The 23,099-nt window shown below is 56.1% G+C and overlaps 7 protein-coding genes across 7 annotated transcripts; 4 read left to right on the top strand and 3 right to left on the bottom strand.

Annotated features, from left to right (window-relative positions):
* Positions 1–723: 723 nt before the first annotated feature.
* Positions 724–2,556, top strand: GMORB2_4410 (uncharacterized protein; the record flags this gene model as incomplete). The annotated part of the gene is made up of 3 exons (XM_035466385.1): positions 724–1,417; positions 1,560–1,585; positions 1,861–2,556. 3 exons carry the CDS (start codon positions 724–726, stop codon positions 2,554–2,556), a joined length of 1,416 nt encoding a protein of 471 aa, XP_035318396.1.
* Positions 2,557–2,745: 189 nt separating this feature from the next.
* On the bottom strand, positions 2,746–5,351 carry GMORB2_4409 (hydroxymethylpyrimidine/phosphomethylpyrimidine kinase / thiaminase; the record flags this gene model as incomplete). Its single annotated transcript, XM_035466384.1, has 9 exons — positions 2,746–2,784; positions 2,850–2,929; positions 3,153–3,371; positions 3,498–3,606; positions 3,750–3,815; positions 3,907–4,060; positions 4,191–4,350; positions 4,509–4,926; positions 5,175–5,351. Coding segments are annotated over 9 exons (1,422 nt in total), but the record flags the coding sequence as incomplete, so codon positions are not given.
* A 739-nt stretch (positions 5,352–6,090) lies between these two features.
* Positions 6,091–10,975, bottom strand: GMORB2_4408 (uncharacterized protein; the record flags this gene model as incomplete). Its single annotated transcript, XM_035466383.1, has 3 exons — positions 6,091–8,133; positions 8,220–9,771; positions 9,909–10,975. 3 exons carry the CDS (start codon positions 10,973–10,975, stop codon positions 6,091–6,093), a joined length of 4,662 nt encoding a protein of 1,553 aa, XP_035318394.1.
* A 1,623-nt stretch (positions 10,976–12,598) lies between these two features.
* On the top strand, positions 12,599–13,690 carry GMORB2_4407 (urate oxidase; the record flags this gene model as incomplete). Its single annotated transcript, XM_035466382.1, has 3 exons — positions 12,599–13,382; positions 13,500–13,602; positions 13,663–13,690. The coding sequence occupies 3 exons, from the start codon at positions 12,599–12,601 to the stop codon at positions 13,688–13,690; spliced, it is 915 nt and encodes a 304-aa protein (XP_035318393.1).
* Positions 13,691–14,187: 497 nt separating this feature from the next.
* GMORB2_4406 (large subunit ribosomal protein L13) lies at positions 14,188–14,826 on the bottom strand (the record flags this gene model as incomplete). Its single annotated transcript, XM_035466381.1, has 2 exons — positions 14,188–14,712; positions 14,806–14,826. 2 exons carry the CDS (start codon positions 14,824–14,826, stop codon positions 14,188–14,190), a joined length of 546 nt encoding a protein of 181 aa, XP_035318392.1.
* A 571-nt stretch (positions 14,827–15,397) lies between these two features.
* GMORB2_4405 (uncharacterized protein) lies at positions 15,398–16,486 on the top strand (the record flags this gene model as incomplete). The annotated part of the gene is made up of 4 exons (XM_035466380.1): positions 15,398–15,421; positions 15,528–15,657; positions 15,741–15,818; positions 15,966–16,486. The coding sequence occupies 4 exons, from the start codon at positions 15,398–15,400 to the stop codon at positions 16,484–16,486; spliced, it is 753 nt and encodes a 250-aa protein (XP_035318391.1).
* Positions 16,487–21,159: 4,673 nt separating this feature from the next.
* GMORB2_4404 (Tetratricopeptide (TPR) repeat) lies at positions 21,160–23,083 on the top strand (the record flags this gene model as incomplete). The annotated part of the gene is made up of 3 exons (XM_035466379.1): positions 21,160–21,174; positions 21,373–22,995; positions 23,063–23,083. 3 exons carry the CDS (start codon positions 21,160–21,162, stop codon positions 23,081–23,083), a joined length of 1,659 nt encoding a protein of 552 aa, XP_035318390.1.
* Between the last annotated feature and the right edge of the window lie 16 nt (positions 23,084–23,099).

The following is a 23,099-nucleotide window of genomic DNA, read 5'->3' as shown; positions in this document are numbered from 1 at the left end:
GGTCCTCTCCCTCGTACAGGTAGATTTCAGTCCCGTAGACGTACGAGCATACTACTGACGCGACACGGGGGCACGGAGTTCGAGTCTGCCTTGGGCGCTATGGCCACACATCCAACCCGAGACGTCTCGTGTTCCACCATGCCCTCCAGCCATCGCCCGCCCACTGCAACTGGCACAGTCTCCCAAGAGTCTCACCTCATCGCGTTGGCTGCCTCCTGCTGAGACTAACCCCATCGATGTTTTACACGGTCGGCAATGCTGCGGCAGACGTGTATGGTTTTGTCGCTTCATGTCTAGCGCACTGATATTGCGGGACACGAGACGGCCAGGGGGCCGAGGGAGCACCTGATACATGATGCTGAGCGGTGTCAGGTTCCCTCTATCCCATCGGTCGACTGTGTCCATGAGGCTGGCCGCGGACCCTCTTGTCCTCATATCTACTCACGGCGGGCCGTTCCCGTATCCTCGTACGCTTCTTTTTTTTCTCTTGTTGCTTCCAGAGGCTGGGTCTCTGGTCGGTTTTTCGTATTAATATTTTGATTTTGATTCCTATTCTATCCTACGCCTTCCCACAGCAGGACTGTGGCCTTAATCACATGCTTCACCACCATCGTCATCGCCATCACAACCAGGCCAGTCGACTTACGAGACGGTGCTCCAGCTAGCAGCGTGTCCCCAAAAGGGAGAGCGCTGTGTACTCAAGCCGACAGTGCCGGCTTCACAATGGCTCCAGCTGCCGAAGGACCGAGGCGGTTTGCCGCCTCCACTACCGTCGGACAGCTGCCTCCGACCACGACGACGACGTTTACAACCTTCTCATTTCCTCCCTGGACAACAGGTGATGATGACACGGCCGACAACAAACCCGCGGTCAGGCATCGGCAGGTCAAGAGGCAGGGCGTCGTGAGCAGCTCAACCGCCACCTCCACCACGCTTCTGCCTCCGCTTCCATCCGGGCCGCCGGGTCCGCCTCCACCGGGTCCGCCTCCGCCTGGCCCCGACCTCGACCCCGACCCCGGCTACGACAGTGAGGAGAGCCTGAGCGGGGATGGAGAGACAAGTGATGAAGAAGACGGAGTTCTGGACAATTTCATCACAGATCCAAGCTCCGGGAACGAGAAGGAGGTGGACACCACATCTACAGCTTTGCCTTCCAGCACAAGATCTTCAACGATCGTATCCGCTACGGGCTCTGCCACCGAGGTTCCTTCCCCAACATCACCGGACGCCGTCCTTGCCACCGAAACAAGCAGCTCGAATGAGAATGAAACCTGGCCATCGCCTTCCGACTACGACGGCCCGACCTCGGCCTTGGAATCATCTGGCCGCGGTGATGATGACTTCCACCGTGGACCTTCGCCCAGGCAACGGCACCACAAGAATCTGGAGATTGCTCTCTCTGTTCTGAGTGCAATAGGTAACGGCTAACCCCCTCCCCTCTCACCTCACCTCTCCCCTCCCCCCCAAAACCACCGCCACCAACAATCATACATGTCCCTCGCGCATGAGTGTGTATACATCTGCAGTACCCAAGCGCTGACAATCTGTCCCCTGACCAGTTGGTGTCTGCCTTTTGGTGGTCCTGGTATGGATGGTCCGCCGTCGCATGATTATACGCCGCAAACGCAGCCAATCTCCCCCGGCGCCGCCCACCGCTCCTCAGCCCAGCAAGGTGACTCGTTTCCTCAGTTTGGTCCCGTTCCTTCAACCCAAGGTTGCCGATTTCTCCTGGGCATCGCTCAACGAGCGCTTCACTAGCGAGAAGAACACGCCAGAGGAGCGGAAACAGCAGCAGCAGCAGCAGCAGCAGCAACAGAGAGCCGTGCCGTCTTTGAGGGATTCTGCTCCCCCGCTCCCGAGTCTGCCGCCAATGTTTGCCCAGCGAAGGGAGTCCCAGCAGAGCGAGACCCAGCAAAGGCAGTCCAGACAATCGGGTTCCCAGCAGAGCGAGTCTCGGGAGAGCGAGTCCCAAGGCAGTCCAGACAATCGGGTTCCCAGCAATCGGACTCGCAGCAGGTGGTGGCTGACGCCGACCCGTCGGCCGAGCAGAACCCCAAGATCAAGCTGGCAGATGTGGACGAGCTAGGTCTCTCGGCCAGTGGCAACACCCTGACGACGGGCGACATCCAGATTGACCCGCGATCGCAGTACCGGCCCCCGCCCGTCTCCCCCACGGGATCGTCCATCTCATCGGCCTTTGGAAACGGCACCTTCATCCCGCCCACGCCAAGGGAACCGCCCGCGGCGCTCCGCGACACGATGCGCTCGGGTTACTTTGCGGACGAGAACCTACCCTTCCCGCTGATGCCACCGCCCACCCGGCGAGACACGACGTACACGCAATCGTCGGTGTCGTCGGAGCCGCGCTTCAGGACGGTGAGCTCATGGGTAGGTCAGCAGACGAGACGCATAGGACGCGAGCCTGCTCCGCCCGTTCCCGAGCAGGGGTACGGACTGATGATGCCGGACGACCAGGAGCCGAGACGTGTATCTGGAGTGCCACCGCCGCCACCCTTGCCTCAAGATATCACTGGGTTTACTGCAGATAAGAGATGATGACGGTAGAGTGGATAGAAGACTAAACGAGAATTTTTTTCATCTTCTTCAAACCCGAGCAAGAGGAAACAAAAAAAAATACATTCTTTAATCTAACTCGCATTTGTGGAAACTGTTTTTCCTCAAGTTTTTCTTTCTTTAAAAAAAAAAGGTCTATACAAAAGGTGTCGGAGTTTGTAAGGGTGTAGCTTATTTAGACGGGAACATTTCCCAAAATCCAATTTCCATCTGATACCACCGGTTAGTCAATCGTGAGTAGGGTGTGTAGGAGAGTATAGTGTGGATGGATGTACCCTTGTTCCGTGGATGAAGATCTTGACGAGCTCTTCTATACGCGCCGGAGACTGTTTCATGGCGTACTTTTCGAGGAGATCTGAGACGTTTTGTCAGGTGTGTGTCTGTGTGTGTAGGAGAGAAAGGAGAGAGAGAGAGAGAAGGAGAGAGAGAGAGAGAAGGAGAGAGAGAGAGAGAAGGAGAGAGAGAGAGAGAGAGAAGGAGAGAGAGAGAGTGTGTGTGTAAGAAGAAGAGAGGAGGGGAGAGGAGAAAGAAGAGCAGGACAGAAGGGAAGAGGATGGAAAGAGAGAGAAGGAAGATACCAGATCCAAGTCGAACGGCCTCGACATAATCATCGGCAACGTAATTCTTTATCCAGGTCCAGTACGTGTTCGTATCGTCGCGGACGGTATCGGCGTGGCTCCGGAGCATGTCAGCCACGGCGTAGTATCCCAGCAAACAGGGTGCCATGGCGACCTGAAGAGCCAGCCAGTCCTCGCTCTGGCCTACGTCTAGGACGAAGCGGGTGTAGGCGGTGCAGGCTAAATTTTTTTTATCGTCAGTGCCGGGGTTGAATAGTCAGGGATGAATATATTCGGAGATGGAGAGAGTAAACATGCTGTTACTGGACAGTGGGGAGGAGAGGAGGAGAGGAGAGGAAAAGGTACCTTGAAGTTCTTCTGTGGATCGTATCTCGTCTATGGTCATGCCGAAGGATTGACAGTAGTTGAGGTGGAGGGAAGTCTCAGTCATGATGTGGGCGACGATTGCGGCCGACTTTTTTTTTGTTTTCTTGTCAGCTAGGTCTGAGGAATATGAAGAAGGGGGGGAGGGGGAATTTCAAACTAAAAAAGAAAAAGATAGAAATAAAATAAAGGAATTGAATAAAATAAAGTGAGAAAGAGAAGAAAAAAACATACCCGTGCAATATCTCGCATATTTTTAGCCTTATAGGCTGCTAGAGCGTTGGCTCGGGAAAAGTGAATCTACGTATGTCAGTTTAGAGAGAGGAGAGAGGAGAGAGGAGAGAGGGAGAGGGAGAGGGGAAGAGAAGAAGCGGGATAGGAAGAGAGATACCAAGTAAAGATAATCCTGGACAATGTACCCCTTGAAAGACTGGATAGGGAGAGATCCATCTCCCATGGCCATGACAAAGGGATGGTGGACGAACTGACGCCATACGTCCTTGACGTCGGCTCTGGAGAGGAGATATTCGACAAAGTAGCCGCTGCTGTTCTGTCAGATGTCTGCATACGGTGATGTGTGATTTAAAGAGTCGAAGAAGAAGGGTCCCCGAAAGGAGGAGCCGAAAGGAGGGGAAAGGGAAGAGAGGAGAGGAGGGGAGGGGACAGGAAACTCACGGAGCAAAAGGAAGTATATACAGAGAGTGGAAATGGTTCAGAGGACCGTTACCACCTCCCAGTCCCGGAGCCGTCTTGATTCCAGCCTCGACGTAGCGGCAGGCAGATCTGACGGCGTCGGTCATCTCGAGACCATTGGATAGACCACATGCTATGGCGGCTGCGCATGACATCTCGTCAGCTGTGCTTCTCCCTCTCCGTTTTCTTCTTCACACAGAGTCGTTACTTTGGGAAAGAGGGTTTTGACAAGAGAGAGGGAAGAGAGAAGAGATGGGAGAGAGAAAGGGAAAAGAAGGGAAAGAAAGAAAAAGACCCCACATGCAAGAGAACACCCTGTCCCATGAGTGCTGGTCGTCTTCTGCCACGGACTCTGCACCCTGACGACGTCGGCATCCCCAGGGCCAACGAGGACGTCGACGACGACCTTTTCCTTCTCGTCGTCATCGCCATCCCCTTCCACGACGGCAGTCAGGTCTCCCTTGCGCAGGGGGAGATGGCCCCCCTTGAGGAGGACCCATCTCGGTCCGAGGGACTGGATGGTCCGGGCCAGCGTCTCCAGATCGGCGACGGAGCGCAGTTGACCTGGCCCGGGGGGGGACACCCCGGCCTGGATGGCGATCAGCTTCGCCTCGGGGACGTTTGGCGTCAGGATCGTGGTGAGGGGTAGGAGGTGTTTGATGAGTTCCTCTGTGGCTTCATTGGGTAGGAGGGTCGTCCCGGATGTGGAAACCATGACCTTTTTTTTTTTTTGCCTCAGTTACTTTACTTCTTCTCTTGTTCTTGACATTGAGAGGGGGGTGGGGAGAGAGAAAGAGAGAGAGAGAGAGNTTTTTTTTTTTGCCTCAGTTACTTTACTTCTTCTCTTGTTCTTGACATTGAGAGGGGGGTGGGGAGAGAGAAAGAGAGAGAGAGAGAGAGGGGGGGGGAGAATACCGGATCAAGAACCAACTTCTCAACTTCATACTTCCTGATAACCTCCCCAACCATCTCAATAGTCTCGGCAGAGGCCAACATGCCCGTCTTCACGACATCAACACCGATATCCTCGACGCAGGACTCAATCTGCCTCCTCACGAACGAGGTGGGAATGGGGAAGATGTCGTGCACCCCTCTCGTGTTCTGAGCCGTCAGGGCCGTCGTGGCCGTCATGGCGTAGCATCCCTGCGATGCTGCTACTTTCTGATCCGCTTCTAGGCCTCTGTGATTTGTTCTTCAGCCTTCTGCTTTCTCCTCTCTTCATCCTTGCTCTCTCTCTCTTCTTTCTCACACACCCTTCTACCCTTCTCATTCGATATGGTGGGGGGGGGGGGGGGGGGGGAAAAAAAGAAAAGAAGAAACAAGACTCACGCTCCGCCAGAGCTATCAGACCCTGCAATGATCAATATCCTTCCCATTGCCATCATACACGATCGTTGTGATGGTGCTGTGATGTTCGAGAATAATGACTTGGGTAATCTTCTTGACAATGACCTGACCTCGATGGTGGTGGGGGATGAACGGCTGCCCCTCTCGTTCGGTGGGGCGAATTCTTACATGTACGTATGTGCATGTACGCCAACGTTATCCGGTTCATATAAGTCCCTCACTCTTCTTGGCTCTTCGTCTTTCTCTCCCAGTAGTGATACTGTCTATTCTTACTCGCTACAAGCACATTCTGCTCAAAGTGTATACGTTCTTCTCGGTTCAGATGGCATCACGTCATCATTTCGTACTCGGATGTGCCAAGATATCGTCAAATGTCTCTATTTTGAACCCTCGCCGTCTTTGTCTTGTTCTTTCTTCTTCCTCACCCACCCTTGAAGGAGAAAAGATGTATTAGTGGCGATTATGGGACGAGAAGATGAATGAAAAATAAAGAAAGAATAATAATTCTAAACATATCAAGTTATACAGACACTCCTCAACGCCGGATATTCAACGGAGCAGGCGTCATGGGATCCAGTCTCAGCTCCATGGGCTCGCTCACGCTCCTCTGTCTTTCCCCCTTATCGCTCTCTACTGTCCCTCTATTTCCACGTTTTGCCACAAAGATTCGTTCGCCATCTTCCTCCTCCTCCTCCTCCTCCTCCTCCTCCTCTTCTTCTTCTTCTTCTTCATCCTCATCATCGTCATCATCCCCCTCCTCGTCTTCTTCTACTTCTTCCTCCTCATCTGCTTCCTTCTCATGCTCCCGCTCCTGCTTCTCATCCTCCTCATCACTACTGATGCTGTTTCTGTTTCTGCTTCTTCTGCTGCTGCTTCTGCTGCTTCTGCTTCTGCTGCCATCACGTCCACGGTCTTCATTATCGTTGTAGTCGTTATCTTCATCATCATCTTCGCCCTCTTCCTCTTCATCGTCAAAGACAATCTGCCACATGACTCGCTTATCAAACAGGTCAATCACCATTCGACGAACACCCAGACGATAGTGGTTCCACTCCATCAGGCCCATGACCTTCTTGAAGAAGGCCGTGCTCCGGAAGGCAGCAGGTTTCTTCTGTCTTATGCGCTGCAGGTCCGACAGGGCCTTCTTGTACAGCACCATGTTGCCCAGGTTGACGATGAGTTCCAGGATGCGCTCGTCTGTTTCGATCTCGTTGGCCTGCTGCTGCTGCTGCTGCTGCTGCTGCTGTTGCTGGTCCTGCTGCTCCTCGGATGGCTGACCTGCCGCCGATGGTGCCGGCCAGGCCTCGGGCTGCTCCTGGATCGTGCGCTGCGTGTCCAGCACCGTCATGCCGGCTATGCTCTCCGGCTTCCAGGGTGCGATGGACAGCAGCTTTGACAGGTCGTTAGGGATGCAGAAGCCCAGGGACTGGCCCATGGTGGTCGTGTTGGAGTCCCACCCGTGCTCGGAGAGCATCTCGAGCCCGTGCGTCGACCGCGAGATGAGGCCCAGCACGAAGAATGCCGTCCCGCGCAGGCTCATCATCTCGTGCCTCTCGGCAATCTCGATGATGCGCTCCACCACGTCGCTGCCCTCGAGGAAGGGGGCCCCCAGCTCCATCGACCCCACGTTGCCCACCGCCCACAGGCATCCCTTCAGCTTCGTCATGAGCTCCGGGTCCTTGACCTGCATGCCGTGCTGGCGGATCGTGCTGGCAAACTCTTCAAAGTGGCCCTTGTCGCTGAGCAGCCTGCAGCCCTCCTGCGTGCGCGTGAGCTCGCGGTAGAAGTGCGGCGGCACGTGGCTGTCGTGGAAGTCGGCCTCGGCCTCGGCCTCGTCCACGGAGAACAGGCCCATCCGCCCGCCGATCCCGCCCACCCCCGCCCCGTTGTCATCCGGCCCCATCAGGAACGCCTTGGCCAGGCTGGCCTCGATCACGCTGACGTACGTGTCGTTGCGGCCCAGGAACCAGTCGTCCATCTCGTTGCTGATGTAGTCCAGCCCGTCCAGGTAGTGGTACCCGATCGACGTCGACAGGAACCGCAGCAGCAGCGGCGCCGCAATCTCTCCCAGGTGGTCCAGCGACGGCCGGCACTCGACAATGTACTCCAGGCATGCCTTGCGGTTGCACGCCTTCTCCAGGATCTTGATGGCCGTCGAGCAGACGTCCACCTCGGGGTCATACAGCTGTGTCACCAGCAGCTGGATCGCCCACTTGGACTCGTCCATGCCGGAGTACCCGTTCGTCGTCGGGGACGGGCGGATGGCGTACTTGCGCAGCGCGTTGGTCGCATGGATCCGTATGTCCTTGGTCCCCGCCGTCAGCGCCTTGGACAGCAGCACCCGCGGGTGGCCCTGTACGCTGTAGTCAAAGTTGGACAGCAGCAGCTTGATCAGGTCCGGCCGCTGCTTCAGGTCGACGATGTGGTACATCATGTTGAACATGCGCCACCGTTCCAGCAGCTGCAGGCCTCGCGCGTCGCTGCTCAGGACACCGAGCATCGGGAAGTACCCTCCACAGAGCGTGTCGAGTAGTCGGTCCTTGGAGAACATGGGGAACTGTGCGGTCAGACCACTTGTCTGGGAGCCGTCAGTCAGCCGTCAGATCATCGTCCTCTAAAGCACGCGGCCAATACGAGAGGAGGTGAGGAGGAGAGGAAGCATACCGGATCACACTGAGCCAGGCACTCGGCCATCTGCCTGAGAAGCTTACTATCCGCCAAGAACTTGACGCCCTCCGGCGACTGCAACAGCGAGTGCACGAGCGCACACCCGACCCTGACATACTTTTGCGTATTCCGGGTATTCCTCGTCTCGGCGAACTTGTACTTGAACGGACGGTAGAAGCTCATGATCCTCTTCATGAACTTGGACGCCTTGATAGCCTCCTCGAGGCGCTTGCCATTCTGGAGCGGTCCGCCGATGATTTTGAGCACGACTTCCCAGTTCCATTTGCCCCAGTTCGAATGGTTGAGGACGCCCGAGTCGATGAGGAGCTGGCGGAAGGTCGCATCGTCGAGAACCATGCCGCCGCCGCCGCCCACGCCCGATGACTTGGACTGCTGCTGCTGGTCATCGGCGAGGAGCGACGACGTCAGGTCGCTGAGGCTGCTGCTTGAGGGTAGGGCGGCGGTGCCCGCCAGGGATCCCGAGGGCGTGCTCCGGTACAGGGTGCGGCTGACACTGCTGATCTGGTAGACGATGCCCGAGGCGACAAAGCGGTCGTCGCTGTGGATCTGGGCGGCCGCCGAGAAGAGCTCGGGCAGCAGCTGGAGCTCGCTGCTCCACGAGGGGGGGAGGAGGCGACTGGCCAGCTTGAGGACCTCGCCTATGAGCAACGTCGTCTTGCGTTTCAGCATGGCGTCCTCCTCGGTCTGCGCCATCTGCAGCAGGCTCTGCACCAGCCCGGCCTTGATGAAGACGGCCAGCAGCAGCGCAATGTAGTGCTCCACAAAGTTCTGCTCTCCGCCGTCCTCCTCGAGGTAGGCCGTCGTGCTGCCCCTGCGAGCCCTGTTGTTGTCGCCGGGTGCTTTGAGGTTGGTCACGCGCCCGTACGTCGTGAGCCTCCTGCCTGCGAGGAAGGAAGTAGCCCACGCCGGCGGCTTGATGCGCAGCAGCGAGAAGAACAGGTCGAGGATCGTCTCTCGGATCGTCGCGTTGGGGAGGACCATGGAGGCGATCAGCGACCGTACCGATCGGCAGTCGTACATGCTCAGGGTCATCAGGCCCGACCACGAGTTGAGCGCCGTGTAGATGGCCCTCGAGTTCTGCTTCAGCACGTTGACATCGCTGATCGTGTGGTCCGTAAAGGCCGTGAACAGAACGTCGAGGCCGTACCCGGGTTGCACGTACTTGCGTCGATGGGGGGAGTCTAGCAGAAACAGGTAGGCAGAAGCCAGGCTCTCGGGCGCCTTGTACGTGCCCTCTCCCAGCGCCTCGGAAAGCGGGCCCATTCCGCCAGATGCGAGGACTAGCCGCGGGTCGCGGACCAGGATCTCGGCCAAGGTCTCGATGCAGATGGGCCGCAGGCGGTCGCTGTCCATGTCGACCGCCTGCATGTTGGGGCGCCGGTCTTCACTAGCCTCGGCGACGGCCACAATGGTGCGGACAATGGCGCGAGAAATCTCCTTGACGCCGTCCTTGACGTCGAGAAAGGCACGGACGAACTTGAGGGCCTGCTCTCGCTCGACATCGGCCTTGCGGTAGTTGTTGATGGATCTTTTTGAGTCAGATTTGATACATGTTACAATGAATACGCCCTGGCATCTGAATCATGTGTGCGTGTAATGCTTCACAAGGAACAGAGAAAGAGAGAGAGAGAGAGAGAGAGAGAGAGAGAAAGAGAAAAAACATACCGGACAACGAGGTAGTCAGTGTTGAGACTCCGTATCTTCCTCAGTGATGCCCGATCCGAGATGGCATATCTAGTCATGCGGTATCCCGCAGCGGCCACCTCGCGACTCTCGCTCAGCAGCATGACCTGCATGCGGAGGCCAAAGACGGACCAGACGAGGTCGTACTTGAGAGTGGGGTGGCGCTTGAACAGGTCGACGAGGAGGTTGCCCCTGCTGACGTAGTACTCTGGAGTCATACCTTCGACCTCGAGAGCCTGCAGGAGCTCTGCAAGGGCAAAGGTGGGGCTCTCGGTGCTGTTGCTGTTCTCCTCGGGCCCGGCAGCCATGGCGTCGGAGCCGGCCCAGGATCGCGAGACGCTGTGCGGGGAGCTCGGATATCCACGCTCCCTGTCGCGGTTGCGCGTCGGGGTGGGCGGCATGGCGGGCTGGGCGCCCGAGGAGTAGTGTTGCTGCTGCTGCTGCTGCTGCTGCTGCTTCTGGGTATCGGCTATACGCTGGCGCAGGTCCTTGATTCGCAGGTTGCTGGCGCTGAGCTCGGCCTCGACCCTGGTCCGTTGGTCGCGCGTCTGCTTTGCCTTCTTCGCGTGCAGGGCCTCGAGCATATTCTCGCTCCCTTCGCGGATCTTGAGTTCGCGGTTGAGACGGTCCTTGAGAGCCGTGACAGTCTGCTCGGCAGTGGCAGTGGCAGTGGCGGCAAGGGGAGCGGGACCGCCGCCGCCGCCGCCGCCGGCACCACCACCACCGGGGACGGACTCATCCTCGTCCACCTTGTTCATGATGCTGGACGCGTACCCGAGGTCCATGCGGCTCCCGGCGCGGCTCGACGTCATCTGGCTGCGCAGGTCGGAGCTGAAGCTTCCCGGGGCGACGGAAGGGTTAAAGCTCCCCGCCGACCTCTGCTGCTGTCCCGACGACAGGGATGGCTGTATCCTCCCCATGGACGGGGGAGGGGGTTGCAGGCCTGCCGTCACATCTCGCTCGTAGCTGGTCCGACCCGTCTTCTGATGGTAGGGGGAGGTCTGCTGCTGCGGAGCTATGATGCTCTTCTGGGTCGGCGTCGACGACATGATGGTCACGAGGGCGCCGTAGGAGGAGAGCCCACCAGCTGGGACGATGCCCTGGCTTGGTGGGTTTGGCTCATTCGTTTTCGGTGTATTCTGGCCCAGATGGGGGGGAAATGCTGTGCTATCGACGTGTTTTTCTTGTTCCTTCGAAGGAGCGTCGTCGTCCTCGTCGTCGTCGTTTCGTCTCCTGGACGCAGAGGGCGGCGAGAGCTGTGCGTGTGTCAAAGGTCGCCGTGCCCCCCCATTCGCAAGAGCAGGCGTCGTGGTAGTGACGTCGATGGCGGTTGGAATTCTCGTGGATGTCGGATGGAGTTGCTCGCGATTTGATTTTTTTTCTCTATTTTCTTTCCCTCTCCGTTGGACCGCGTGGACTTTTTGGAGAGTCAAAAAGATGTTGCGTGTGTGCGCTGCGTGTGGGTAAGAACTGGGAGGAGGTGGTGGGATTTGAGGCGCAGGCGGGTCGTTGACTGTGTTGGCCCACGATGGGCGCTGGGAGGACGAAACTGCGTTGTACGATGGCTCTACTAGGACCTAACAGAACGGTACCAACTTGGATATAATAGCAGCCAGTCTGATCCAGAACAATGCGAGTGTCATGTATCGAACCGTGACGGTTCGGAAGTCCGGTGTACAATAAGACTGGAGTATTGTTTTTTCATTCCATGCCTTATCATCTAGCAGTCAGTACAGGCTGACATCTGCTGTTTTGTTGAGGCACATCTCTACGCAAATACCCTGTAGAGCCTACGAGCGCGAAATTGACTGGCCTCATGCAGCGTACTCTCCGGCGTAGATGTCTATCGAAGGGTCATCTTGTTTGGAGAAGAGTCCTTGATATGAAATCGAAACGGAACGAGGTGAGCAGAGAGACGGGATGATAACATGCAGTGTTTGAATGAAATATCGTAATTGTAGATAATGTTGAAGCTTCAGCACTCTGTTCTACTAACCTCCGCACATCTTTCTACCTCCAAAGCAAAGCAAGCGGGGAGAAAGCTTTGACTTGGCAGAGATAAGAGATAAGACACTTGGAGATAAGACCTTGAGTTGCTTATCAAAAAAGACGGCATTGACTTTGGGAAAAATAGAAATCAGAGACAGCAGTGTCAAAGTACCATAACGAGACATTGCCAAAAGATAGAGCGGCGGCCACATGGTTGAAGAGAACCCTTGATCTAGAAGAATAAGGTAGGGAAGGGGGGGGGGGGACCGAAATACGGATACGGAGTACATGGGCTGATAATTGACGAACCTCCAAGGGCATCGGCGGGCTCCGGATTTAGTAGCGGTACAAATCGATGCCTGTGTCCGGCGCTCGCAGCCAACAAGAGAGGCGGAAACCGGCGATGGGCTAGACCCAAGGGTCCAATAGCCGGAGGGGGAGCCCTCCATGGGTTGTAGCTCTGGCTTATCGGTCGTTTATCATTGTGGTAATCAATGATATTTATACAGACTTTCTCCTTCTTCCCCTTGTCACGCACTCTCTCTTTCCCTCCCTTCTCTCTTTTCCATCAGCAATAGCAGCAGTATCGTCGGTTTCCCCCATCATCGACAGCTTGTTCGAACCTTTCGTCTATTTCTATCTTTATTTTTTATATATAGTTCCCATCTTTCGAATCCAACAAAATGCCCCACGTCGCTGCAGCCCGCTATGGCAAGGACAATGTCCGCGTCTACAAGGTGCACCGCGACCCGTCGACGGGGACGCAGACGGTGGTGGAGATGACGGTGTGCTGCCTCCTGGAGGGCGACATCGAGACGTCGTACACGCAGGCCGACAACAGTGTCGTCGTGGCTACCGACTCCATCAAGAACACAATCTACATCACGGCCAAGCAGACGCCCGTCAGCCCGCCCGAGCTCTTCGCCTCCCAGCTCGGCAGCCACTTCATCGAGACCTACGGCCACATCCACGCCGCCCACGTCAAGGTCATTACCCACCGCTGGACACGCATGACAGTTGACGGCAAGCCCCACCCCCACAGCTTCCTGCGCGACGGCGAGGAGAAGCGCGTCGTCGAGGTCACCGCCCGCAGGGGCCAGGGTATCGCCGTGGCCAGCGGCATCCAGGGCCTCACCGTCCTCAAGAGCACCGGCTCCGCCTTCCACGGATTCCTCCGCGACGAGTACACCACCCTGCCCGAGACCTGGGACCGCATCCTGTCCACCGACGTCGACGCCACCTGGAACTGGTCCGCCTTTGCCGACCTGGCCGCCGTCAAGGCCGCCGTGCCCACCTTCGACAAGGCCTGGGAAGACGCCCGCAACATTACCCTCAAGCTGTTTGCCCTGGATGAGAGTGCCAGCGTCCAGAACACCATGTACAAGATGAGCGAGGAGATCCTTGCTGCCGCTCCCGGTGTGGACAATGTCCAGTACTCTCTGCCCAACAAGCACTACTTTGAGCTTGGTATGTTCTCTCACCCCCCCCCCCCCCCCCCCCCCCCCCTTTTTTTTTTTTTTTTTTTTTTTTTTTTTGCAAAACTTTTCTTCACGTCAAGCGATAGCTAACAATGCCCAAAAATAGACCTGAGCTGGCACAAGGGAATCAAGAACCTCGGCAAGGATGCCGAGGTGTATGTGCCCCAGTCTGGACCCAACGGTCTGATCAAGTGCACTGTCGCTCGCTCGTAAGTTAAACATCATCTTCTGCTTTTTATCGCATCCCTCCAGGTTCTGACCGTGTATAGGGATATTGCCACCAAGGCTAAGCTGTAGTCGGGACTGAGGCTCTCATATGTGTGTGTATGAATGACCAGCGTTGACATTTTGATTGTGTACTACTCTATGGCGCCCGCTCTTCATGTTTTTCATCCTAAGATTATCCCAGTATATATTGTTTCGGTCATTGCCTCCTCTGTATCTAGTACTACGAAACCGATTATGATTCTCTACCTCCCACGACATGCAGTAGTGTTATCTCGTGATTTCCCGTTGAAGGCGACCATTGTACATGTGCATATATTCACAATTGGCAACCATGGCTGTCCCGCCAGGTCTATATAGCATAAAAGACGCTAATCGAGCAGAACCCCCCCCAGCTATCAAGCCCTTGAGTGCTGTCCGTGACGCTCAACCCCCCTTAGTCAAACACGGGGGTGTGCCCCTCCCCGAAGTAGTGTGAAATAGCCTAATAGTACATTGTTGCCACAACCGATGACAAGACTGAGAGCGAATTACTCGGTAATCGAGAGAAAGAAGCCTGACCCCTCCCTCTATACCCTCTTCTTATCTGTAGCCCTCAACGAAGCAACAGCCTTATCCCAGCCAGGCTCACCGACGACTCTGCCCCCGAACCTCACAAGGTTCTTCTTGTAGGGGTGGGCGTCGCCCTCGAAGACCTTGAGGCGCGCCAACCTCGGGTCCCTCAGCCTGTTCTTAGGCAGCATGCCGCTGACGGCCTTGCGCAGGACCTCGGCGCCTCCGTGCCTCTCGACCAGCTCGTCCATGGCCAGGGTCTTGAGGGATCCGGGGCGGGTCGAGTGGCGGTGGTACTTCTTCTGCCAGAACTTGCGGCCCGTCACGTTGAGCGCCGCCGCGTCCGTCACCACCACGTAGTCGCCGCAATCGGTCGAAGGGTCGAATATGGGCTTGTGCTTGCCCATCAGGATGATGGCGATGCGTGAGGCCAGGCGGCCTAGCGACGGGGGGGTCACGTCCTCACCCGTCTTGGTGGATAGCGTCGCGTGCGGTTTCGTCGCCGAGATGTGGTGCCATGTCCGTGAGTAGGCGAGGCGGGTCTTGCAACAGGTCAAAAAAGGTTAGCCAATGTCACGCGAGTCCGTCTGAGGTCTGTCCATCTCCCCTCTGAACCGGGTGAGGAGGAAACTCACGAGACCGACGGTCTGAGACATTGTGAGGTCTGGGAGAGGGAATTCAGTCCCTCGGGGGCAGTACGTCTCCTTGATTGCTCTTCCTTGCTGTCGGCTTCCCCCTTGATGCCGTGTATTGTCGTCGTCGTTGGTGTGTTTTTTTTTTGGCCAAAGGGTCAGATTGACCCGGTAGTAATGGCTGACTCATCCATCGGTCGAGAATCAAAGTCACATGACCTCGCGGCGCGTTCCTCTGGACGGACCCACACCGGCAAGGTACATCAGCAAAGTCCGAGAGCTACAGACGGATTTCAAAGCATCTGCGGGAACGGAGTTGAAACCAGTAGTTCTATTTGCTTCTTTCCTCTCTCCTCCCCCACCTGCGTGTTAATACTCGTAGTATATCTCACAGATGCCACTTCGAACCTCAACTCCCTTGAAGATCGCCTTGTCGTCCAGCATCCTGGCCACAAGCAGCTACGCCGCATATGATAGATACTGCGCCTACTACCAAGACACACGTCCGCCGACACCCCCGCCAGCAGCACCACCAGCATCGTCATCAGCCTTATATCGAACCACTACCAAACTCCCCAACATCGCCGACAACAAAATGACGGTCAACCATTCGTTCCAGGTAAGCGTCATGCATCAGAAGAGGCGACACAGAAACAAGGCAGACTGTGTGTCCATACCGGGAACCGGCAACTCAAACCTTCGTTGCTGATGACTTGCACGGACAGACCGTCTTCGCCGTCCCCCTGTCGTGTGAGAGCTGTGTCAAGGACGTTTCAGGAGCCCTCTACAAGCTCGGCGGCGTATCCAAGGTTGAGGCGAATCTCGAGGATCAACTGATTTCTGTCCATGGCTCTGGTAAGTTTTTTTTTTTTTTTTTTTTTTTTGGGTACGCCTGCACAGATGTTGTATTGGTGGAGGACTGACGTGTGCGTGTTCAGCTGCCCCGTCGTCTATTGTTAAGGCTATTCAGGACACCGGACGGGATGCTATTCTACGCGGATCGGGGGGCTCCAACAGTGAGTGGCAGGCACTTCCCCTCTCTCCTTTCCCCCTTCTTTCTTCCTCTTCCCCTACCTGCTTTGCTCTGCGCTACTTTCAACATTCTAGACCACCCACGTAGACCGCGGGGTGCCATCCTATCAGAGCCGTACTGACAATCCCAGGCGCCGCTGTGAGCATCCTCGAGACCTTTGTGGATAAGCGGCAGACCAAGGATGAGGGGACGGACCGAGAAGTGCGCGGTCTAGCGCGCATGGTGGAAGTCGGATCGGGTCACACGCTCGTCGACCTGACCGTCCGCGGAGTATCACCGGGGACGTACCGGGCCACGATCCGCGAGTACGGAGACCTGAAGGACGGCGCAGAGTCTGCCGGACCCGTCTGGCAAGGCGGTAGCAGCAGTGACGCTCCGAGGGGAAATCTGGGTACCGTCGTAGTCGGTCAGGACGGCCGTGGCTCGGCATTCGTCGGGCATCCCTTCCATATCTGGGAGACGATAGGACACGCCATGGTCCTCACCAAGCAGGAGGACGGCGTCGGGGAGCTAAAGAACGACGAGGATACCGTGGTGGGTGTCATTGCGCGCAGTGCGGGCGTCTGGGACAACGACAAGACCGTCTGCTCTTGCACAGGTAAGACGCTCTGGGAGGAGAGGAAGGATGAGGTGGCCAAGGGGATGCTGTGAGCGGCTGCGAGCCGAGCATGCAGCTCATAAGGGAGAGGTGTGGCTCAGAGGTTGGGGGGTGGGGAGGATCGGATAACAGAACGTCATGTACTGTGATGATGAATGCATGAGAAACGAAGGGCGCGAAAGTGAAGAGGGTTTGCGGCATATGCTTGGTTTGGTGTACTGTGTGTATATACAGGTTGCGTTGATGACTTGTCCATCTGGAGTCTGGAACCCGGGGGGAAGGGGTGTACAAGATAGAAGGAGGGAAGGAGTTTGAACTATTCAGAGATAGTGTGTGTGTGTGTGTGTGTAGGCGCAGTCTCTGTTTCCGAACACTGTGTGTCTTCCCATATCTCATGTGTGTGTGATAGGTTGGGAGCGAGAAGAGGGTGTGCTGAATATGCGGTAGTATCGTTATGGACGCTCTAGTATAAAACGGTCATGTTTGAGAAGTGTGAGCTACATCTACATGGTAAATGAAGGGAAGGGGCATTGATGGTATCATGCCATCAGACATGATAGTTGTGTATCGTACCGGCACATGGCAATCAACCCACCGTCGCATCAATGCTGTCCGTAGTATTCAGGTGATGGAAGGGTCAGCAACTATCACTACCACCGGACGACTACTGTTGCTTCTATAACTGCTGCTAACGGACATTGGGCAATTACATGATGTGACCCCGCAGAATATGCTCGTACGATGGATAGCATGGCATGGCATGATGCCAAGATGAGGGTGTTGAGCTGTGGCCTGCAGGCTCTTCCGCCAATATTATTTCCTAGCTATTGGGGGGGGGGGGGGGGGGGGGGGTTTTTTGTAGGAAAACACAGAAGGGGAGGCGGGGGGGGGGGGGGGGGGGGGGGGGGGGGGGGGGGGGGTGAATGGTTATCGTTTTGAGATTATCCACTGATGTTTTCTTTTCTTTTCTTTTTCTTTCCTCTTTCCTTTCTGCGCTCCCTTCTTTACATGTGCTGTCTTCCGGAGTATCGGTTCATGTATGGATGTACGGAGTAGTACGAGTATTCATACTCAAAAGACGGGAGGGCGCAGAAGAAGAAAAAGGGGATAGGAAAAAAAGTTGATCGAAGAAGAGAAAGAAGGATAAAGAGCAGGGGAGGGAAAGATATGCAGGTGAAGACGCATCCCCCCCCCCCCCCCCCCCCCCCCCCCCCCCCGCCCCAGCCTCCACGGGTTCACAGTCACGTATGTGCTGTATCCCCCTGGCTGGGACTAGGACTGGTTTCACCTTGTCACAGCACAGCCAGACACGTGCCCTTGATGCACCACCGGTAACGGGAATACGGCCACTTTCTGTACGTGTACAGAGTACGGTACCATCATTATACGAAGCAGAGGCGTTTGAGGGGGGGTCTTGGCTTTTTACGTACTTCTTTTGATATATTTATCTCGAAATCGTACGAGTCCAGTCCTATTACCCGTACTAGTACGGAGTAATAATACCGATAGTATGTATTGAGAAGGGTGCGGAGGGCGGGAAGGGCGGTGACACTGATGAGGAAATATCGAAGACTGTGGTAGGTCAATATTCTGTGACTCGGCAGTTGGGGGTCCGTCAGGATGGAACCAATTGAGTTGACGAGAGCAGACGACGATGTTGACGGGACGGACACTGTGACGACGGTGATGACGATGATGACGATGTAGCGTAGCAGGCTGTACGGAGTCACCATACCTGTGCATGTAATCTGTAGAGTGATGAAGGATGGAACTAGAGCAGCATCATGGAGTATCAATCAAGTGCTTTCCATGTCTGGCGCTTAACGGTGAAATGCTATGGGCAGAAGGTAGTGCACTAGTAGGCACGCACTCGTACTAAATAATCGAAGCACAGGTGACATGATAATAGCATCCGGCACTAACATAACTTTGGGCCGTTTGGGGGGGGGGGGGGTTCGGGCTGGGGCTGGAGCTGGTACGACGTCGACGTACGGGCAGGTGGGGTTGAGCTATTCGGCGGGGGCGCCCTTCCTGAACGATCTTTGCCAGTCAAGAGAGCCCGGATGCCGATGGGTGTGGTGCAGTATACTATGAGTCCACAGCCTACAGGTACAGCCTACAGGTAGTAATGGTAGAGTGATAGCGTCAGCTACAGGGAATGTCGCTAGTCGCCCTAGGTGATGCGTGGGTGCTCTGGCTCTGGGCCTCAGTTTTTGGGTGCCTTGTATAGGCTGAAAGGATTCATCGATGGGGCTAAGCCCGAGCCAAGGGCCAAGCTTTGTGGCTGCTGTGCGCGCTGAGGTGATGCTGTGCGCGATGCTGCACACGTGCTGTATGCACGTCGTGCAAGGCCAGTATGATGGAATAGAAGAGGTGGCAGTTGTGCGCGATGGGGGAGTGGGAAAGTGCTACGACTCCTGGGATGGGTTATTGGTGAACACTGGCGGTATACGGGACAGCATCGTATACATCACCACGTACAATGTGTGCACATGCGCCATCACTACGAGTGTGAAGGGGAACTCTGCATCCGTAACCCGCTGACAGCTGTACGGCTACTCGCAGACAAAGCAGGTACGCGTAAGGCGTCGATCAGATGACCCCGTCAAGGGAAGGGGCAAGCTATGATACCGGACCCCCCATCTCAGGACCTCGGTCATGCTGCAGGCTGTCATATATCACTGGTAGGGTGATGTACAGGGAGAGGGGACGGATGACTGGAAGAGAAGCAAGAGAAGCAAGAGAAGCAAGAGAGAGAGAGAGAGAGAGAGAGAGAGAGAGAGAGAGAGAGAGCGAGAAGATGAGAAAGAGGCCGTCTCAGCAACAGATCCGTAAGTCTTGGCAACTCTGTTGGTTCGAGTAAGACACCGTACCAGTACGTCGGTTGTAGACCTTGCGTTGGGTATTACGGATAGCCTGTGCCTGCGCAGAGTAGGATCCGCAGATGCAACCTCGGGGAATTCTTACGTCGAGTAAGAAAGCATGGCGATAATACCGACTTGGAGCAGGCATCATGAGAGAATGACCATCTTCGCTCCCGGATGCGAGTACCGGATGAGTATTGTTGGATGAGTGCCGAGTATGATTTAGTACGAACATCGAAAGCGATACGACCAAGAGTCCCGCGTACCTGTCCGTATGGACATCTGCTTCATCCAACCGGGGATCCTCTTCCCTGCAACTCGACCAGTCTCGGGACGTGACTCAAGCAGTAGCCCCTGGTTTTCAACTCTCCCCAAACTCTGCGACGAGCGCATGAAAGTGTCATGAACCCACGTCTGTATTTTGATCGCATGAGTCTGCTACTTCCGAGATACCCCCTTAAAAGCTTATCCTTCTATAGTCCTTTACTCCCACCCATTCACCTACCCACCCCCCCCCCCTCCTGCTTCTTCTCGATCCTCTTCTTCTTCTCTTCTTTCTTTTCTCGCTTCTCCTTTTGTTTTTGTCATATTGCTCTATATTCTTTTAATACTCTGGCGTCTTCTTAATTATCAGGCAAAGGCAACACTCCTTCTTTCACTTGTGTGTGTGTGTGTGTGTGTGGTTGCTCCTTCCCACAGTTCACCGCCGCCGGCCACTCGTTCTTTTCTGCCTGCCCCGCTTCATCGTTGACCGACAGCGCGCGTGCCTCTTTTCTCTCTCTCTCTCTCTCTCTCTCTCTCTCTCTCTCTCTTCGATAAATTTCAATTCTCCACGAGATCGACAAGTTCAACGTCTTCCTGTATGCACGGCCGGTCCGTCGTCACACACACAACGCATACGACTACGTATTTCTTCGGTCGATAGTCTTATTTTCTGTCACCTGCACATTCGCTACTCGCACATGGTGCCAAAAATAGCTCGACATTTTGATTTCCAACCGAACAGCCATCAAAAAGGACGCGCATCACCAGAAAAGGCTCATTTTAGTCTGAAGCCACATAAGACAAGAAAGCATTAATACTGTACGTTCAGGCACACACACTACCCCAAGAAAGAAGAGGAAAGAAGGGGGGGAAAAAGACCACTTTATTTTCCTGGCTCACAACTGGCTGGCACAGAAATCCTCACTCCATTTTATTGTCCGAGTAGCCACTACTCGATTCCTGTCCATCCCAGACCTCCGTCGAGCCGCCGCCAAGGCCTGACCCCGGCCACTGGCAGCCACCAATTATCTCGACAACAGCTAGCCCACACACACGCACATGAGAGTACGAGACTGAGAGTGCGCCGGTACGAGTACTTGCTCTGCCATACACCAGTACACGAATACACGAGTACCCCCCCCCCCCCCCCCCCCCCCCCCCCMCCCMAAAAAMCCCGCCCCCCCCCCCCCCCCCCCCCTCCAAAAAAAAAAAGAGGAGACCCGCTCTGGCCGCTCATCACCGCACCACCGCACCACCGCACCACCACCACCGACCGTCCGTCCGACCCTGTTTCGTCTCATTAAGCGACCACGGCCTCTCGACCTTTTGACCTACGCCACACTCTCTACTCTCTGTTCTCTTTAACCACCCATCAACAGCTCTCCCTGACCCTCTCTCCCTCCCCCTTTTTCCCCTCCACCTCTCTTGCCCTACGCAAAGCGTCGCTTTTTGCATTCTGCTTCTGCAATTGACCCTTAATACCCACCTCGTATCCCGGCGTGCCAATCTTCTCTTCTTCCTCATTCACCCTCTCCTCGCTTGGACAAGTGAACCCCACAGAGTGAGTGAGTGAAAGAGCCTGCGCGGCGGCTGCAACCATGTCTTTGAAACAGGTACGTCTTGTCATACACACACCGTCACATATTACCACTACCGCTACTACCTGGTGGCAGTAGTATGCAAGAGAGACGGCTACATACCCCCATTACCTCAATATACAGAGAGCATCTGTCACGAAGTCACCGTCTCGTGCCACAACTACCCTGGGACATTGCCCCGAGACAAGCGAATACTGACACGGCTCCATCAAGGAAATCGAGACATGGGTCACTGCCCTGGAGCGCTATGATAATAATGAATTTGATGAGGCTGTCACCGAATTTGAAAAGATTGGAGACACCAGCAAGATCCTCTTCAACATGGGTGTCATCCACGCCACCCTCGGCGAGCACGAAAAGGCCGTCGAGTGCTATCAGCGAGCCGTAGGTCTGGACCAGTACCTCGCAGTAGCCTACTTCCAGCAGGGAGTCTCCAACTTCCTCCTAGGAGACTTTGAAGAGGCCTTGGCCAACTTCAACGACACCCTGCTCTACCTGCGCGGAAACACAATCATCGACTACTCGCAGCTGGGTCTCCTCTTCAAGCTCTACTCGTGCGAGGTCCTCTTCAACCGCGGCCTGTGCTACATGTACCTCCAGCAGAGGGAGCCCGGTATGCAGGACTTCATGTACGCCGTCAAGGAGAAGATTGTTGAAGACCACAACGTCATCGACGAGGCCATCCGCGACGAGGCAGAGGGCTACACCGTCTTCTCTATCCCCGTCGGTGTCGTGTACCGCCCCAACGATGCCAAGGTCCGCAACCTCAAGACCAAGGACTACCTGGGCAAGGCCAAGCTAGTCGCCACCTCGGACCGCAGCAACGCCTTCACCGGCTTCACCGGCTCCGAGATCAAGAAGTCCACCACATCCCGCCAGGACGTCAAGGACGACCGTCCGGCCGACAACATCTCGTTCGCGGCCACGAACCTGGTCCGCCCAGACCTGCGCTCCCGCCGGGATGTGTCGGAGCCGCCGGCCGACCGCAACGTCTTCCCGCCGACACCGCCGCCCGAGGCCGAGCGCAGCAGCAGCAGCAACGCCATGTCCCGCGGCGCTTCGGTACGCAACGGCACCAACAGCATGCGGCCTCCGCTGGCCAAGCTCAACATCCAGACCCAGGACGGCGGCAGCCGACGGTACGAGAAGGCCGCGTCGCCGCCCGACAACCGCACACCCCTCAGCCGCTCCGCCACGGCAACCTCAGCGCGCAGCTACTCTCGCGACCCCCTCCAGCGCCGCCCCACGCTCCGCGAAGAGGACGACCCGATGTCGGCCGTGTCGTCGGCCGGCCCCCGCGGCAGGGGAAGCGCCTACCCCAGCGACCTGTACGACATGTACCAGCAGCGTCCCAGACCCGGAAGCCGAAGCCAGTCCCGCGGCCCCCCTTACCAGACCTACCAGTCTCGTCGCATGGACCCCGAGGATCCCCCCTCAGACTACGACGACGGGTCCGTCGATGAAGGGGATTTTGATATGCTCCCCGCCCAGCGACCGGCTCGACCGGGTACGTCGACATCCATGCGCTCCCGCTCGCGTCGTCAACCCCCCGGCCAGAGTCAGAGCCAGGACGTGCGCAAGATCCGCATCAAGGCCTACGCCGCAGACGACGTGCGGTATATCCTCATCGACACGGGCATCTCGTATCCGGACTTCCTCGACAAGGTGCGCGACAAGTTTGGCTTGGCCGGCCGCCGGTTCAAGGTCAAGATGCGCGACGAGGATATGCCCGACGGCGAGAAGATTACCATGGGCGACCAGGATGATTTGGAAATGGCCATAATGGCGGCACGATCTGCCGCTAGGAGGGATAGGCAAGAAGTTGGAAAGCTTGACGTATGTTTTGCCTCTCTCCCCTCTTTGTTTTTTCTTTTCTCTGCAAACCAATACTAATTCTTGATAGATTTGGATCTTTGAAATCTAGAACCACAATATACCCG

This window comes from Geosmithia morbida (genome assembly GCF_012550715.1).
Source record: "Geosmithia morbida isolate 1262 chromosome Unknown scaffold_20, whole genome shotgun sequence".
NCBI classification, from domain to species: domain Eukaryota; kingdom Fungi; phylum Ascomycota; class Sordariomycetes; order Hypocreales; family Bionectriaceae; genus Geosmithia; species Geosmithia morbida.
Note: the sequence above shows the minus strand (reverse complement) of the source record. Positions and strands in the feature narration are given on the sequence as shown.